At 33.2% G+C, this 16,713-nt stretch overlaps 1 protein-coding gene and 2 long non-coding RNA genes across 5 annotated transcripts; 2 read left to right on the forward strand and 1 right to left on the reverse strand.

Moving 5' to 3' along the window:
• Positions 1 to 1,532: 1,532 nt before the first annotated feature.
• LOC110640568 (protein Dr1 homolog) lies at positions 1,533 to 7,302 on the reverse strand. 3 transcript variants are annotated; one of them, XM_021791917.2, is made up of 6 exons: positions 7,052 to 7,302; positions 6,848 to 6,918; positions 5,226 to 5,315; positions 3,399 to 3,493; positions 2,256 to 2,324; positions 1,533 to 1,961 (listed from the first exon to the last, which is right to left on the reverse strand). In XM_021791917.2, exons 2-6 carry the CDS (start codon positions 6,900 to 6,902, stop codon positions 1,803 to 1,805), a joined length of 468 nt encoding a protein of 155 aa, XP_021647609.1. In that variant the 5' UTR covers positions 6,903 to 6,918; positions 7,052 to 7,302; the 3' UTR covers positions 1,533 to 1,802. The 3 variants fall into 3 exon arrangements, with proteins under 3 accessions (XP_021647609.1, XP_021647608.1, XP_021647610.1); XM_021791916.2 differs by having other exon boundaries at positions 1,533 to 1,964; positions 7,052 to 7,301; XM_021791918.2 differs by lacking the exon at positions 6,848 to 6,918 and having other exon boundaries at positions 1,533 to 1,964; positions 7,052 to 7,300.
• Positions 7,303 to 8,680: 1,378 nt separating this feature from the next.
• Positions 8,681 to 12,901, forward strand: LOC110640575 (uncharacterized). The gene is made up of 3 exons (XR_009144323.1): positions 8,681 to 9,079; positions 10,094 to 10,373; positions 12,593 to 12,901. It is a non-coding gene; the product is annotated as an uncharacterized LOC110640575 (long non-coding RNA).
• Positions 12,902 to 14,337: 1,436 nt separating this feature from the next.
• LOC131173975 (uncharacterized) lies at positions 14,338 to 16,059 on the forward strand. The gene is made up of 3 exons (XR_009144325.1): positions 14,338 to 14,615; positions 14,714 to 14,788; positions 14,957 to 16,059. It is a non-coding gene; the product is annotated as an uncharacterized LOC131173975 (long non-coding RNA).
• Positions 16,060 to 16,713: the final 654 nt, after the last annotated feature.

Here is a 16,713-nt window from a genome sequence, read left to right on the forward strand (position 1 = left end):
ATTTAATTTATTTATAATATTAATAATAATTAGTAGTGATTACAGTGATTGATAGTCGAATGGTAGCGTTAAGTGGTAGTGGTGGCGCCAACAGTGATAGTTAAGTGATAATAATGACAAGATAAGTTAGTGGTTGTAGCGATGACAAGATAAGTTATTGGTGGTTAGATGTTAGTAGAGATAACAATAGCTAAGTGTTGATACAGTGATCAAATAATAGTGGTAGTAGTAGTAAGAGCAATGGTTATAACAAGAAAGTGATAGTGGTGGTAACAAGGTGGGGTAGTAGTGGTTGGTAGCCGAGTAGTAGTGGTAGTAATATTAATAATAAATAAACAAAAATTATGATTATATTTATTTTTGTATATAATAATCGTTACATTACTTTAAACACGACCGGATCGTGTAACTGGGCTCTGGTACACGCCAAGGGCGTATACTACTCTGGTTGTCTTCGTTTTGATTCCTTTCATTCTTTTCTTTATTTCTTGAGACCAAGACCCGCATCAGACCAGAAATGGGAATAAAGCTTACATTCACTGTGTTCAAATAGGCACATTTTTAGCTATTTAGTCAAATAAATTTAAAATTTTTCTTAAGATCAATTTAGCTTATAATCTGTCTGTTTTCTGAGTTTATAAAACAAGCGCTTAAAAACAATAAAGAATTAATGATATCGTGCTAATCTTTGAAAGCTGCTTGTGCTGGAGAAAATTCTCCTTCTAAGCAGGTGAAAACATGACTTAGCAGAGTCACTCTTGCTCAGCTTCTAAACGCCATAAAGAGAGTGAAATCAATTTTAAAATTTTAGATGAAAAATAATAAAGAGAATCGATCAAATTTGCCAAAGCTGAGAACGTTATATTAACGAAGAATAACAATTTGGGAGCAGAATTGCCAAATCAAAAAGCCCCAAATTGCAGAAAAAAATTTTTTTAGAAAAATAAAAAAAGGCAACAACCTCCTCCGTCCACCAATCCGACCATGCCCTTTTCTTCCTCGTCTTCTTCATTGGCTGTTCCAACTGCAGTGCTTCTATCCCCCTACTTTGCCAATCAATTTGCATCCCCTAACTCATTAAAAGTGACTAAATTAAACTTTTTCAATGAAGACATAGATGTAATTGAACTTTAAGCCGTTCAATATTTTTTTCCTTTGAACACTTTTTGCTCAGACGCTTTTTTTTTCCTAAAAATTAAGTTTAATTGGTATTAAATGATAGGGTCAGGATCTACACCTTAGATTTTTGAGAGGTAAATATGAACTTTATTTTCATTAAAAAAAAATTACACATCACTAGCATGTTGGCCCCACACGTCAGCAGTATTCCAGAATCCTTCTTGACGCAATTACATGTCCTTTTTGCCAGGTTTGCTCCATTCATTATTTAGTGTCACACATTAGCACAAATTGTTGGTAAGACAAATTTTCCTTCCAAAGGGACGTCGTAGAGCGATAGTTACCAACCTAGAAAAAGGACCACAACATATATATCAAAATCATTTAGCTATGCTTAGGGATTCGAGTAAGTATGTCTAGTAAACTTACTATGTTTAATTGTCATTAAAGTTGTGAAACAGATGCGGATTTGGACGAACTTGCACTAATTACATTGAGTTATAGACATGGTCCGTAAGTTGAAGTACAAATCCAAGTGCATATCCACATATGCTAGTGCACTTGCCAAATGACTTTTTGTACACTCTATGAGAGAGAGAGAGAGAGAGAGAGAGAGAGAGAGAGAGAGAATGAAGAGTCAAGGATGCTTGCCTATGGTTTTAATGAAATAAAAGCACCTAAGGTTAGCTCTCTAAACTTCGGTCAGTCTCTGGTTGCTTAGGAGCAATGGCGCCTCCATTCATTCTTGCACGTGCCTCAGCAAACATCCTTTGTTGCTCTGCTACTGCTTCTTCCTCAGTCATCTCTGCCCCATTGCTCCATTTACCACCTTTTAAAGAGTCCTGCTGGAAAGCATCCCAAAAGAAAAATTCAGGAAATATACTTCACAATGCCCTCACAAAACTTAATTTTTCTAATGTCCAGTCCAGTTAGGGGTTTGATGAAGAATTAGAGCATAAAAGAACTAGAGCTTTATAATATGCTATCATTACCAGAGATGAAGCAAAGGTTGAACTGAAGAACCAGTAAATTATGAGTGTCTTACCAATTACAAGGATTTTGTAAGATTTGGTTTCCAAAATCTTTTCTTAACAAAGGTCAAATGTGAATAGGAGCATAAGAAAATTATGAATTACCGTAGTCTCAACCTTGTGTTGCTCATATGCAGCATAAACCTCCTCAATGTACTCTCCAAACCCAAGAACCTGATAGATCAGATAAGAATCAGGTTAATATGCAAATAACATGTTTCAAGAAGCAATTTGAGCATTCATACTTGTATCATACCCACAACTGCTCAATCATAAAATAAGCATATCCTCTCTCTTCCCACCCCCCCCCCCCCCCCCCCCCAACAAAAAAAACAAAAAAAAAAAAGAAAAGAAAAAGGAAAAAAAGAACACTTCTCCTCTCTCTCTCTTTCTCCTTTTCAGAAAGATGTAAAGAAAATTTTTATTTAATCATCATAAGAGCCACTATTAGTTAAACATATCCATGGGTTGAAATACAGTCTGATGATAGGAATACAGACTGCCAATAACGAGCATGTCACCTAGACACAAAAAGACTGTTTGATGTAGAACAAGAAGAACAAAAGGGATCAAAAGAAATAAATTCTCAGAAACTCTCATTGATTCTCAATAATAATTATAATAATTAAATCTATTACATAATAAAAAACCTAAACCTATTTATAGAGTTTTTGCAACCCTAATCACATTAAACTATAATAATAATAATAATAATAATAATAATAATAATAATAATAATAATAGAAACTCTAGACTTCCTAATTCCACAACAACTATAATTGCTAAATTTAATCCTCTTCCAATACTGCAAAAGTACTTCACCTAAATATTACACCCACAATCTAAAAATATAACCATCAAATGAATTTTTAATTACAGAAATGCCAGATATCTCAAGCTACTTTATTTTCAAGTTCTTGCAAATCTCCTCCTGGGCTTTAACAAGAAGTAGCAAAATGATGATAGGGCAATAAATAGGTCCTAGGAATAGGATAGGTTAGATTCTTGCCAATGAATAGGTTATGGTGGATCAATTAAAAGAAACTTAGAAGAAAACATGAATAAATTGATCATGAGCAAAAAAATACTAGAAAAACAGAATCTACAAATTAGATAGGAAATTTAACAATAACGATCATAGGTAAAAAAGTACTATAAATAAATTAAAAAGGGAAGGGAACAAATGAAAGGAAGAGAAGGGTAAAAATGAATTTTGAAGGGGGACAATAGAATGGATTAGTCAAAAACCTCTAAAGCCTTGAGTACATGCTCAGGCGCAATTGTCCGCTTCTCCTCTTTGCTGCATACTTCATTGGACTCTGATGATACAAGGTTTATAAATTCTGGAATGTGAAAATTTTGTCAGTCATAAGTAAAACATAAATCATACATCTACAACAAAAAGTAGAGACGGCCCAGCATTAAAATATATTAGGAAATCTAGTAACAAAAAAAAGAATGGAGGAAGCAGATATACCACTGTAGCTTTACAATAAATATTAATCACAATCAGCAACCAATTAGAACAATATCAAACAAAACAGCATTTTTAAGCAAATAGATCTAAAGACTGGCACTATTCTAAATTTAGACAACCCAATGCTGCACTTTGAGTTGAGGGAAATCATTTTAACAGTAACACATTAAGTAGTTAAATAATTATCTTCTGTTGGATATGCTTTCTTTATGAAAAAGAAATAAAAACATTGATGTTCCTTTTCATTCCAACATCAACATCTTTGGCAGGCTGATCTTAAAAACTTCTTCCAGAGAGGTTCTTTTATCAAGATCATATGGCCAGGCCATAAATTTTGTTTCCATCAACTGATGCCACCATAAATTTTGTGATAGAAAATGGCCACCCTAATAAAACTACTAAGTTTGACTTTCTTTGGAAGCTATGCTACAAAGAGATTGAATGTGCTTATTGAAATCCCCTAATCGAAAACTAGGGACAATCTTTACAATATATAATTCCAAATTTACTCATTTACAGCTTAGGAGCCTCTGATATAGAGACCTTTGAAGGGAAAATTTTATGCTTTAAAGGCTTTTATAGACATGCAGCTATGTGATGTACTGTTGCAAGCAATATTTGGAAATAATTCAACTATAAAATGGGTGCGTTAACTAACCAAAATAAAATCCTGAAGTTTGGACTGAACTCATAAGCTTTTTGACCCTTTTTATACTAATTAAAAAAAAAAAAAACCAACAACCACAATTTGATTCTTTAATTTTGTTAAATTCAAAAAGTTAGGCCATCAATTGAACAAATCAATGTCTTTTTTACAGCGGAAAAACTTTTTTTGACCTATTTTTGGGCAATAAAAGACTGAAGTATTATTTTTATAAAATTCAAATGTCAATGAGTTGAATTTTGAAAAAGAGGGAACTAAAATGTGTAAAAGACCAAATCTCATGGAGTTTTCAATGATTTTCCATATAGAAATAGAAGCCCAAACAAATAAACCATTTTAGAATGGATCATTAGGTATCTGTTAATATTTGTTCTTCATGAGAAGAAATTAGTCGCTTTCATGTTTAAACAAGTATTAAAGAAATGTCTCCAAAATAAAAGACACATAGCAGAACCAAAGAAGATCCAACTACTGACTGATTTAAGCTGATATATTAGAGAATAGCTGACGCCATAGATGTTATAAAGGAACTATGCTTTCAGACCCAGAATCTCTTAAAATGAATGACCATAAAGAAAATTATAAATGATAACCTTTGGTGTTCCCCAACAGCAAGAATAAGTTGTTTTAAAATTATGTTTCTTCTGGAATACCTCTATGATGACCCCCTCTTTGACTTGGGAGCTTAATAAAATGGCACATAATAGTGGAAATAACAACCTTGCCGATCAACAGCACATACTGACGATATCATGCACAAAAGGAGAACAAAGATGCTAGGAACAGATAAGGGAAAATAAGACAGATTAACAATCAAAAGGATATTTTTGAAGCTACAAATCCAAGTGAAGACGATAAATATTGATAGATACAGGTTTAAAAAATAGAACAGTTCAAGCTAGATAGGCACAAATCTTACAAAAGAAAAGCGCACCTACACAACACTCTATCAGAAGATCTTGAGCATCTCTTGCAACGCGAACATCTGGGGGCAACATCTCTTTAATAATTTTGGTCATGGTTGCTGGAAGAGAAATATATTAGTTTTGAGTCAAAAAAGAGATATGGAGCATTGTTTACTAATTATCACAGTTCACAACCAATCAATAGCCAACAATATATAACGTTCATGTATAGGCAGGCACATCCATGCATCTGTGCAGTGTAGAGGTTAGATACACTACAACCACAGAAATGTCCCATAGAATAGAGCCTACCTCAGCACAAACAAGTGCCAAAAACAGGCTGACACTGTTTATCCACCCACAACCACACTGACTGCAAATGCATAGGCCACTCTCTCATTAATCATTATGCTATAAAACCAAATCACAAACGTTGACAATCTAGTAAGAACTCTATTACTGAGCAAAGAAACTTTTTAAATCCTTCACTTATGCAGTGATTTCCCAACCAAACTTAATTATATTCTTCCATAACATGCCACTGAACTAGCAACAGTTTGCATTTCTCTTCACTAGCTTAGAATCCTCCATAGATCTCCACACAAGTCTAAACTTCTGCACAAGACAGTCCTAAAACAAACTAAAAACTCCTGCATCTATCGCATTCTGAATACAAGAATTATGGAAGCATGACTCCTCCACGTCATGCCAGGGCATATATCCACCAATGAATTGCACTGAAACCAGCAAAACTAATATGCATTGGAGAATGCTTGTGCCAATTCAAAAGGGTTACGGTTGGACCTTGAAAAGATAAACAGGGATGGTGGGGGGATATCATCTAGTTCACAAAAATGGTCAACAATTTCAATAATGTGAGGAAACAAACAGTGTGAACCTAGAATAGTTATAAGTTAGAGAAAGGCCGATGTGTGCAAACTTATAGAAGATTGTGGAGCATTTCAATCAAAACACAAGGCACTATCATCATCAACTACACATAGTTAAGCTAACAATGACAAGAGTTATATCAGAATGAGCATTAAACATTGAACTCCATAATCATCAATCAAATTACAGCAACCACTGTCCAAAAAAAACTAGCCAAATAATAGATGTACTGTACAAGTCATGTCAAGTAAAGGCATGTGACACAAGTTAATAGCACCAGTTTTACTCAAATCACACAAACTTAAATTTACTGAGCCAAACGCTTCTAAAGCTATAGAATCTAGTGTAAAATCTATTCCTTTAGCTACTCAGTCAAAAATAACAGCAATCTTAAAACATTTAATGAATATAGTTCAGAATTGTTTTGCATACCATAAATAAGAAAGCACGTTTATAACATCTTTACACACAGTTACAAAACCATTCTAATTGAATATCTTAATTTCAATCATCACAATAATACTGATATTTAGAGTAATATTATAAAAAAAAAAAAACTTTCTCAAATTTTGACATAATTGCAACTCAACTAGTACCTCAAAATTTCGAATTTTCAACCAAAAAAAAAAAAAACCCTGCTAGGGCATGAAATCAATAAACTGACAACCCTAGGGTACAGAAAGGAAAAATCCACAAAAAAGGACCCAATCACTAAAATTTTAAAGAAAATAGTGATAATATTACGATTGAATTTTTTAACCTTTAGGAAGCGACGCATCCTCTTTCGATTTACCAACAATATCCATCGGTTCCATCTTTAATATCCAAAACCTAATCAAATAAAAAAAATTAATAGAAAAAATTTATATTCACGCATAAAAAAATAACCATATATGTATCTGAATCGAATCGACCAAAATCGATAGATCTGAAACGCGAAATAAAACCGATAGAGTTGACTCACCGAGTCAAAACGCCGGGAGCGATTACGGAAATCTACGGGCAGAGAAAACGAGCCAACCGATTCACGATCGGAGATGTTGCGTAAGAGATCAAACAAGCGAAAAGGAGGAGGGGCATTGTTGATATATGGATTTATCAAACAAGGGCATGATTTGTGTCTTTCTCTTCTTCACAATAAGAGAGCCAGGTCTCGCTCGCAGGCGATTAGGGGCATACCGGCAAAGTCCACCCCTCCCCAAAAACAGTTACTTCTCGTATGAGGCACGCTCGCAGTTGTGCGCGTTTAAATTTCATTAAAGAAACAGAGTTCGTACATGGGAGTAGGACCCATAGAGCTGATTGGTGGGTGTATGCACGAACCTTTTTGGCGCGTTAAGTGATTCTGGGTCTTGAACATATGTTTCGTGTCTTTTTCTTCAGCAATTGTAGAAGATACAGTGGGCCCGGCCCAGTTAGTATCCCGCTCATTCCTTTTAGTTTTGGGCCAACTTAAAAACCCAAACATTACAGACTCTAGAATAATCGGTTCTTAGACCCGCATAAGACAACCCGACAATCTCAAAGGGAAGTCTTTGACATTAACGTTGAATTGTTACCGAAAAAATTATTTTTTTAAATATATTAAAAAATAATTAAAAATTAAATTTAATAAATTTTAATTATAAAAATATTAAAAAAATAAAATATTTTTTTAAAATTAATTTTTTTAATAATATTTAAAATAATATTTTTATTAAAAACAGTAGTTTTAAACTTACAAAATCAGCACTGACTAGGTTCGAAGCAGCACCGCTAGAGAAAAGCACGATCGGAGGCCTTTGCTCATTCGCTGGCCATGAATCACTGAGAAAAACAGATTATTGCCAAGCAGAAGCCGCAAGCAAGTCTTCTCATATGGGTTGAACCCAAATTAGGAGAAAACAGTGACAACCATAAGAGCGAGAAAAACTAAGGCAAGCCAGTAAAATAGCAAAAACATTGAGAGCAGCCAAAGAGGGTGATGGAGTAGAGCTCATGCATTTTACTATTAGTCTCTTGAGAATCACCATGGAGATATCATCATTCGTAAAATAAACATCCGTCTCATAGATCAACTCAAACACAATGAGGAGCAGGACATCCAAATCCCTCGCCGTGAAAGCCCAACCTACAAGAACAAAACAATACAAACCAATACCCATATCTAAATGAGTGCTCTGATGAATTTATTGAATCATTTTTATTGCCTATTCCATCCAGAGGTAGGAAGGAAAAAACCTATGGTCGAGGCAAGTGGAGCAGAGCCACCCCGCCCGGAAGAAGCAAAGAAGTCGCAATATCCAATGGAAATTAAATTATATTTACATTCTTTTTTTTTTAAAATATAATACATTTTTTTGATAAAATTATATTTTAGTTTTTTATAACTAAAATTAAATAATGACTTTAAAAGATATTTATTTATAATAATATAAAAAATAATCATGTAATAAAATAAATAAATAATACATGTTAGCAAGAAATTAAAAATAAAATAAAATAAAATTTAAAATATATTTCTTCAATTATACAAATATAAATAATTCTTTATAATTTTTAAATTAAAAATTGTTATTATTATTTTTTTAGATTTTTTTATTCGAAGAATAAAAATTGTTATTCACCGTTTTTACCAACGAAGGGAAAACTGTTTCCACACCCTATCTTCAGTCTGCCTTTGTTCAATTGGTTTCTCTATCAATTAGAACCCATTCTTTTCAATCTCCAGCCTTTCCAATCATCTCTGTTTATTTTAAGATTCACTGAGCTTCAACCGCTCGCTAAAAAACAATGCAGATAAAATATAGTAAGAATGGAAATGGACGAAGAGGATGTTATGATGAAAAACTTGTGTGGGTATATCTGAACTTGGGCTCTCCCACCTCAATAGCTAGCTTGATTATTCTATGGTACCCCGATAGAGCGCGAGGAAGAGCTCACTAGCCGCAAGAAGAAAGCCTTCGCCGAGGCCTCTGGTCACCTCCGAACCCTCCCTTCTTGGAAGCAAGAGGTAATTGTTTCATTGTCTATGTGTTTGGTTCTAGAGAATGTAAATGAAAATTCAGAAGCTTTAATTATTTGTATAAGAAGGGAGAAAGAAAGTACAGAGCTGCTTATAACTCCATCTGGCTCTGGTTATGGCCTATTTTGTGTGTGCCTGTGTCAGTTTTTGTTCCTTACTTTTTGCATTTATCGAAAAAGTTGAGCTCTGTGAACCTAATTATAATGTTTGGTTTCTGAGATATATAGTTAAGAAATTGAAATCGAAATTTCATGCTCTGTTGTTTCCAATTTTTGTTAAAAAAGGTTGAAATATCTATGTTAGAGTGAGTTCAAATACAGACTTGGGAAGTTCCTTAATGCAATTGATTCCATTCTATCCCATGAAGAAGTAAATGGGCCAGAACATGAAGCATTGATCGAGCGTGTAGACTCCTAATATCATAGTCAACAAGCCCCAAGTCTCTGAGGCATTGCATATCCTTATGGAGCTTGAATATAAGTCCTTTTAGTCAGTCTCAACAATAATGTTTGTTATATCAGTGTCCTAAGCAGTTTGAAGTCCATCGAAGCTAGAGCAAGTTGTGTGCTTTTGCTGCTTTGGATGTAATAGGTTGACTTCTTTGCCACTGCTGCTATTTTTTAGTCATACATATCCCTGATTGTAACAATTGTCTCAGTGCCTTTGTCTCCTTATCTTGCCCTGCTTCTTGGTTTAACCTAAAAATTCCATCTGATGGACGCTTCTCTTCTGAGTTAGTTTGGCTCATCGGACAATATTTCAATTGTTATTTGCTGCCTCATCACGTCTGTGCAAGAGAGCAAGCTATTTGAATTCTCCAAAAATTTTCTTCAACATATGTGATGGTTTCTAGTGTAACTGTGACTTGTTCATTTGATTTAATATGTCAAAAGAACTGGCACTTATTCACTGATGTTTTGTGGTTCAACAAAAATATCTCATGCCTTTTATTTTGTGTTGGTTTTGTTTTTAATTTCATTTCAGGTTAGGGATTCATTTCAGGTTAGGGATGAAGAAGGACGGAGAAGATTCCATGGAGCATTTACCGGGGGATTCTCTGCTGGTTATTACAATACCTTGGGCTCAAAGGAGGGTGCGCCTTTCAAGACTCTGAAATTAGACCTTATCATCTGCTACTAAATTTTTCCAGTGAAATTTATGAGCTAGTCTGATGAAACATTCTGCAGGTTGGACTCCTCAGTCTTTTACATCGTCCTGCAAAAACAGAGCTGAAGTTAAACAGCAGAGCATTCTCAACTTCTTGGATGAAGATGAGAAAGCTGTATGTTTCACCTCATTTTCTCAGTCATATATAATTGTTTTTGGTTTAAATTAAAAATAATATGATTCATTCTGGTATTGACTAAGATACATAGTTTCAAATCGTGATCGCAATCGTGGTTTTGATCATGTTCACGTTCACGGTCATGGGTAAAGGAAATAAGCTTGTAACGGCTGTCATGTAACGGTAATGGCCGCTACACAAATTTTTTTGAAAAATTTGCAAAGTTCATAAAATGACTAGATATTGGTAGATACAAGTAAAACTAAGACACACAATTATATGATAAGCTCAAATACATTAAATAAAGACATTAAACTCATCGTTTTTAGACATCAATGAAAAAAGAAGAAAAAAAAATACTATTTGCATGTGATTTGTCGTAGAAGCATAATTGATAGTAGTTTGTTATCCTATAATACACTTTTAATTTTTAAAATGTGGATGCAAGTTCAAAAATCAGTTTGAGATATAAAAAAAAAAAATATTAGCTGTTATGGTTCTATATTGTTAAACAATTTTGTTTTGGTTGTAATTTTTACGAGAGTAAACAACTTCTATGATAGATATTATGAGATTCTAATAATTGTTCTTTTTAAGTAAAATTAAGAGTGCTATTGATATGGATAACAAAAGGGGTTATGACTTATGAGTTATGATCCATTTTCACTAGGATTGTATATTATGGCTGCACCTAGAAGTTGGTTAAATGTAAATGAAGGCCAATTGGCTAACCTACTGAACTTGTTTTATAGTTCATTTTAGTGTGGTGTTGGAGGATTAATGGAGGTCAAATATTTACATACATTAGACTCCTTATAGAGTAATACCCATTTTTCTTATACCCCAAATTGGTGGTTAAAGGGTATAATCATAGTTTTAAATAACAGTCATTATGTAACGTATCAGCTATGAAATACAAGTTTTTGAGGGGGATATTTCATATTACCATTACCCTCGTTAAATAACGGCAAAAAAATTGGTATTGGTCACGGTCGTTAAGTAACTATAACAATTGTTACCCACATGGGTATAGATTCCTTACTTTGGAGCAGAGAGGCAAATAACTTGTTTTCTTTATGGTTTCTACACTTCATCTTTTGTTTTTCTCAAATTTTCATATTTTACAAATCTTCATTCTTGAGCTAAAATTATCAATTAATGAATGTTTATTTGAAGTGAAGGAGAGCAATTAATCACACTTCTACATCCATATTTTACAAAGAGTGAGTAACTTGTCTTTATTATTGGTATTTTTGCTTTTGCTGAAGAAAATTATGGCTTATGTTGATTTAATATCTAAGAATGATAGATTTATCGTCTTTATTTGATGTATTTATGTTTGTTATTTAATTGTGTATCATAATTTTAATTATATCTTTTTAAATATTAATTCGTTTCATGAACTTTGCTATATTTTCAAAAAAAAATTTGCATAGAAATACGATGTTACCGTTATGTGATGGCCGTTATAGGCTTGTTTCCATTACCCACGAATGTAGCCACGACCTTAATTTAAATCCGTGGGTATAATGTAAAGTTTGTTTTAAATAGTTTTACACTTATTTATATCCTACTCTTTTTAATACTCTCAAATAAAATTAAGTTATTTAATCTTCATTTACGTTCCATTCCATTCCCTTTACCTTAACTTTCACTTTCCTTTCCTTTAGTCCAATTTAGCTTTCCCTAAATACCATATTTCCCCCAGTCGCAATGTAAACTTACTCAATAATGATATTCCAATAATATTTGGTAAATCCTATCATTGACTAGGTTAATTGCTCTGGATAATTACTTTTAAATGGCATAAATCACCTTCTTGATATGCTTATATGGTTATATCTCATTAGATTATCTGACAAGAATATCTTTGGTGGCCTTTTATACTTTTATGGAGTTCTTCATGGGTGCTTCAAAAGTGTGGGTGAAACTATTCAGTGTTCTAGTTTGTGTATTGTTTATTATTGTTACTCTTGTTAGTACATAAATGATTTTTTTTTTTTTTGGGAGGGGGGGTGTGGTTTACCAACCCTTGTGCATTATTTGTGTGGATAACTAGAGTTTCATATTGTTAGTACATAAATGAGTTTTTTTTTTTTTTTTTGGAGGGGGGGTGTGGGTTACCAACCCTTGTGCATTATTTGTGTGGATAACTAGAGTTTCATGGATTGGAAGTAATTCTTGTATTTCTAATTTGTCTTTATTTTGCATTTAAGGAATTGGAAGGTCGATCTTTGGGAATATCATCCCAGTTTGACACACATTTGGATTTACAGCTGCTGAATATGCTCGTAAACAAGCTGAGAAGGAACAACAGCAGAGGTGTCCTTAGTACTTGTGATTGACATTCTTTGAGTGGTGATTTTTTATGGCAATATATGGAGTTAACAATTGCTGTTGGTGCCTATTATGAACTAAGAATTCCAGAAATTAAAATTTATGTTATATACTTCATAACCGATTTTCATTTTTGAATGACTGTAGCATAATCCTTTCCATGTGGATGAAAATGATAAGTTGTGATACACTGCATTTACTGCAATTTCTTTTCAATTTTTATTTTTATTTTACTTTTCCCACTTATGTTGCTGAAGAATATGGCCAAATGCATCGATTACCTAATTCACTGCCTCCCTGTAGTATGCTCATTCTAGGACCTACGTGCTGGAATATGGTACTTCAGCAACTTGGACCACCTTGATATGTTGTCCAGATCTCCAAGAACTGGAGATCCCATTTCTATTTCGGAATTTTTTCTTGTGGTATTTTTTCAAAAAAAATTAATAGTGAAATTTAACATATGTGGATGATTATATGTTCTATAAGGATGAGCAGATACATCTAGCCATTTATAAATGCATGTACATATGTGGATAAAGATATCATGTCTACTTTCGAATCTCTATGTATCTTACTGTGTTCTTGATGTGTTTGTTACTTGTGTTCATGGTTATTGCTTCTCATACCTTAAATTTTGAAGTTGTTCTAATGTTGTTGGAATCTCACACTGAAAGAATATAAAGGAAAAGGGCAATATATAAGTGGTTGAATTTCAACATTAAATTGACTAGTCATTTTGATGTGTAAAGTAAATTAAGTAATTCAATCATTTATATAAGCCCGTTAAAATGAATTAATACATAATTTGTCCAGTACTCTCTCCAAATTTAACATGGTATTAGAGTCTGATTTAGGTTATGGGTTTCCGTAGCCTATATGGCTGTATAATTGAGCTCATATTAGGTTATTATTAACTAATTTGTCAAATGACAATCATATGATTACACTGGACGGGGAAGTGTTGAGAATACTTGTCCCACATTGAAAAAATACAAAGATGAAAATGATAAATATAAGTAGGTAAGTTACAATATTGACTTGGTTAGTCATTTTGATGTGTAAAGTAACTTAACCACTTATATAAACCATATTAAAATGAATTAATTCATAATTTGCCTGGTATTCTCTCCAAATTCAATATTGTAATAGAGCCTAGACTGGGTTGTGGGTTTTAGCTTTCCATAAGATTGTATAATTGGACCCGTATTGAGTTAAAATTCTAACTAATTGTCAAGTGATAACCATGTAGTTTCACTTGAGGAGTGAATATTGGAATCTCACATTTAAAAGAATATGAAGTAAAAGGGCAATATATAAGTGGTTGGGTTTCAACATTAAATTGGTTTGTCATTTTGATTTGTAAAGTAACCCAATAACTTAAATAAGCCCATATTAAAATGAATTAATACATAATTTGCCCAGTAATCTCTCCAAATTTAACAGACACTAATTGCTTCAGCAAGTTTTACAAACTTACTGATCATGTATTTTTATTTTTTTTCAGTATTTTATGTGAAATGAAATTTATTTTCTTGACATGGTAAATAGCTAGATCTTTAATCGGTGAATTTATATGTATTCTATTTGTTCTTGAAAAAGAAGAGCTCCATAAGGACCATAACTGTTGCTTTATTTAATGAATGTTGCATTGTATTGTTTCTTTATGTTGTATGATGTAAATACATCATCCTGACAGTTAATATTTTGATTAACTAATGGACAAGCCACAGACATTCATCTGTGTGTGTGTAAATGTGTTTCCTGTAGTCTCTAATTTTTCTCCTTTTTTTAATTTTCTTTTTATAGCAGCGTGATCCTTTTTGGATGTCCATCGCAGACCATCTGCTATTCCTGGACCCGTTCTTGATGAAATAGTTCTTCCAGCCACAGAGTCTATTGGTTTGTTTGTGCTAGATTATAATATTGCTCCCATTTGATTACTTTTTCTTTTTGAGATTTTGAGCAACTCTTAGCTTCATGTTGTTGCTGTTGATTAGGTGTAAAATTGCTGCTGAAGATGTGGTGGAGACATGGTCATTCAATCAAGGATTCACATGCAAATTTGCTATATGGTAGGTTTTCTCCATGCCTTCTTGTTTGTTTTGGTCTTTGTATCACTTCAGTTTTGCTGTTCGGGTGGATTGTTGATTACTTTGTATTATTTGGCTTTTTGATGTAATTTGTATTAGTGTTTTCTAAGTAAGCATACACTGAGAACTCTAGTTTGTTATGCCTTTAAGCGGATGCTCGTAGAGAAGCTAGAAGAGCTTTTCCTAGCATTTTCTTCTGATGATGCACAAGCACATCGTGCTGAGGCTGAGCTTAGTGAGGATTGCCTTGGAAACTTAAAGCAGTCTGTTAATGATGATGTTCAGACTTTTAAGCACATCGGTGAGGATCTTTTTGTGGTTAATTCTATTATTTTGTTTTCTGTGTTTTTTATTAGCTGTTAGTGAAAAATGTTTGCTTTTGTTGACATCTTAAAGAGGAAAACAGGTTGCTATGACAAGTGAAAACCATAAAAAATGGTTTTACTTGTTTCATCAACTTGTTTTTCACACATAATTTTTTTAATATGGACAACCACCAGCAGAAAACAAAAACAGCATGAATATCAAACGGGCTCTAAGTTTACGGGTAATGCCTGCTACAATTACAGATTTAACATTACCTTTGCCAAAAGTCTCATTTATAACAATGAAATGCTATGTTATCTCAAAAAAGAAGGATAGTTTATAAGATATTGAAGGCAAAGGTCGTTTATAAGATGTTGAAGGCAAAGGTTATACTCTTGGTGCTAAGATTCCAATTTGCCTGTGGTTTAGGGGCCACATAAGATGCTTAGTTGGGGTGAAGGCACTAAGCTTTGGTGATTAATAATTATAGAAATAAAGTACAGAACTAAAAGTTGTCAAAGAGTCGTTCCTTCCATTGTTATGTTGGTAGAAACACAATATGGGAGTCTCGTTATGGAAACTATTATATTTAACTTGAAAAGCCATACAATCAGTACAGTATTCCATCACTATATTTAATATAGTGTTTCTCCCTCCTTTTAATGGAAGGAAATTTTGATTTGCACTGTCCTCAAAATAAAAATTTTGTAGCTTTTCTCTCAATTACTTCAATGCTTTTTTGCAATGAAAACTGATGTGGACTTATGCCAAGAGTGAGCCTGGCATTGTATTGATTCTCAATTGATGTAGATACTCCTTTTGTGTGTTGATGTTGGAGGTTTGTAAAAATTTATTGAATCTATTTATCTTGCTGTAGTTAACTTACAAATTTACAGAGATTCTTTTCGTAGTGGCAGCATAAGCAGTGTATCATTTTTTCTGCTTCAGATTTTTGTGCTCAACCTAAAACAAGATATGTATAGTTTCTATGTCCCTCGTTAATGAACAAAGCTAAATCCTTAGCAATTGGCAAAGCCTTTCAATACAATGGGCAACAGCCCTACTCCATGAGTTGAAAGCCACTCTTTTCAATGGGCAAAGCCACTCTCCATGGGCAAAGCTACTCTCCATAGGCAAAGCCAAATAACCTTCTCACAATACTCCTATTTATAATGTTAGTCACTTCAATCCTAATCTAATTAGAAATCTCACTCAATTTAGGAATAACACTAAGGAAATATACCTCCATCCTATTGAGGAATATTTCTGCCACTCAAATTAGAAAAAAGTCTTCCAAAATAACTAGAATTTTGGATCATAAATCTAACAAAGTTCTTTATCAGTTTTCTGTTTATAGCTTCGCGTAGCTACTGAATATCAAAATTTGCTGATATGCTTAACTATCTAATACTGTTAGTACTGTTTTGAGCATGGATGACAGAGTTATATCCAATGGTATATATCACTTTCGAAAATGGAAACATAATAAGAAAGTTTCACCCAGTTTTTCCTGTATTTGAAAGGTCTTGTTTTATTTAGCAAGTTATCAACACCATATTTTGCATTAAGTTGCAGAGGGGATGATAGAACATTATCTTTGG

The sequence above is a fragment of the Hevea brasiliensis genome, chromosome 2 (assembly GCF_030052815.1).
Source record: "Hevea brasiliensis isolate MT/VB/25A 57/8 chromosome 2, ASM3005281v1, whole genome shotgun sequence".
Lineage (NCBI taxonomy): Eukaryota > Viridiplantae > Streptophyta > Magnoliopsida > Malpighiales > Euphorbiaceae > Hevea > Hevea brasiliensis.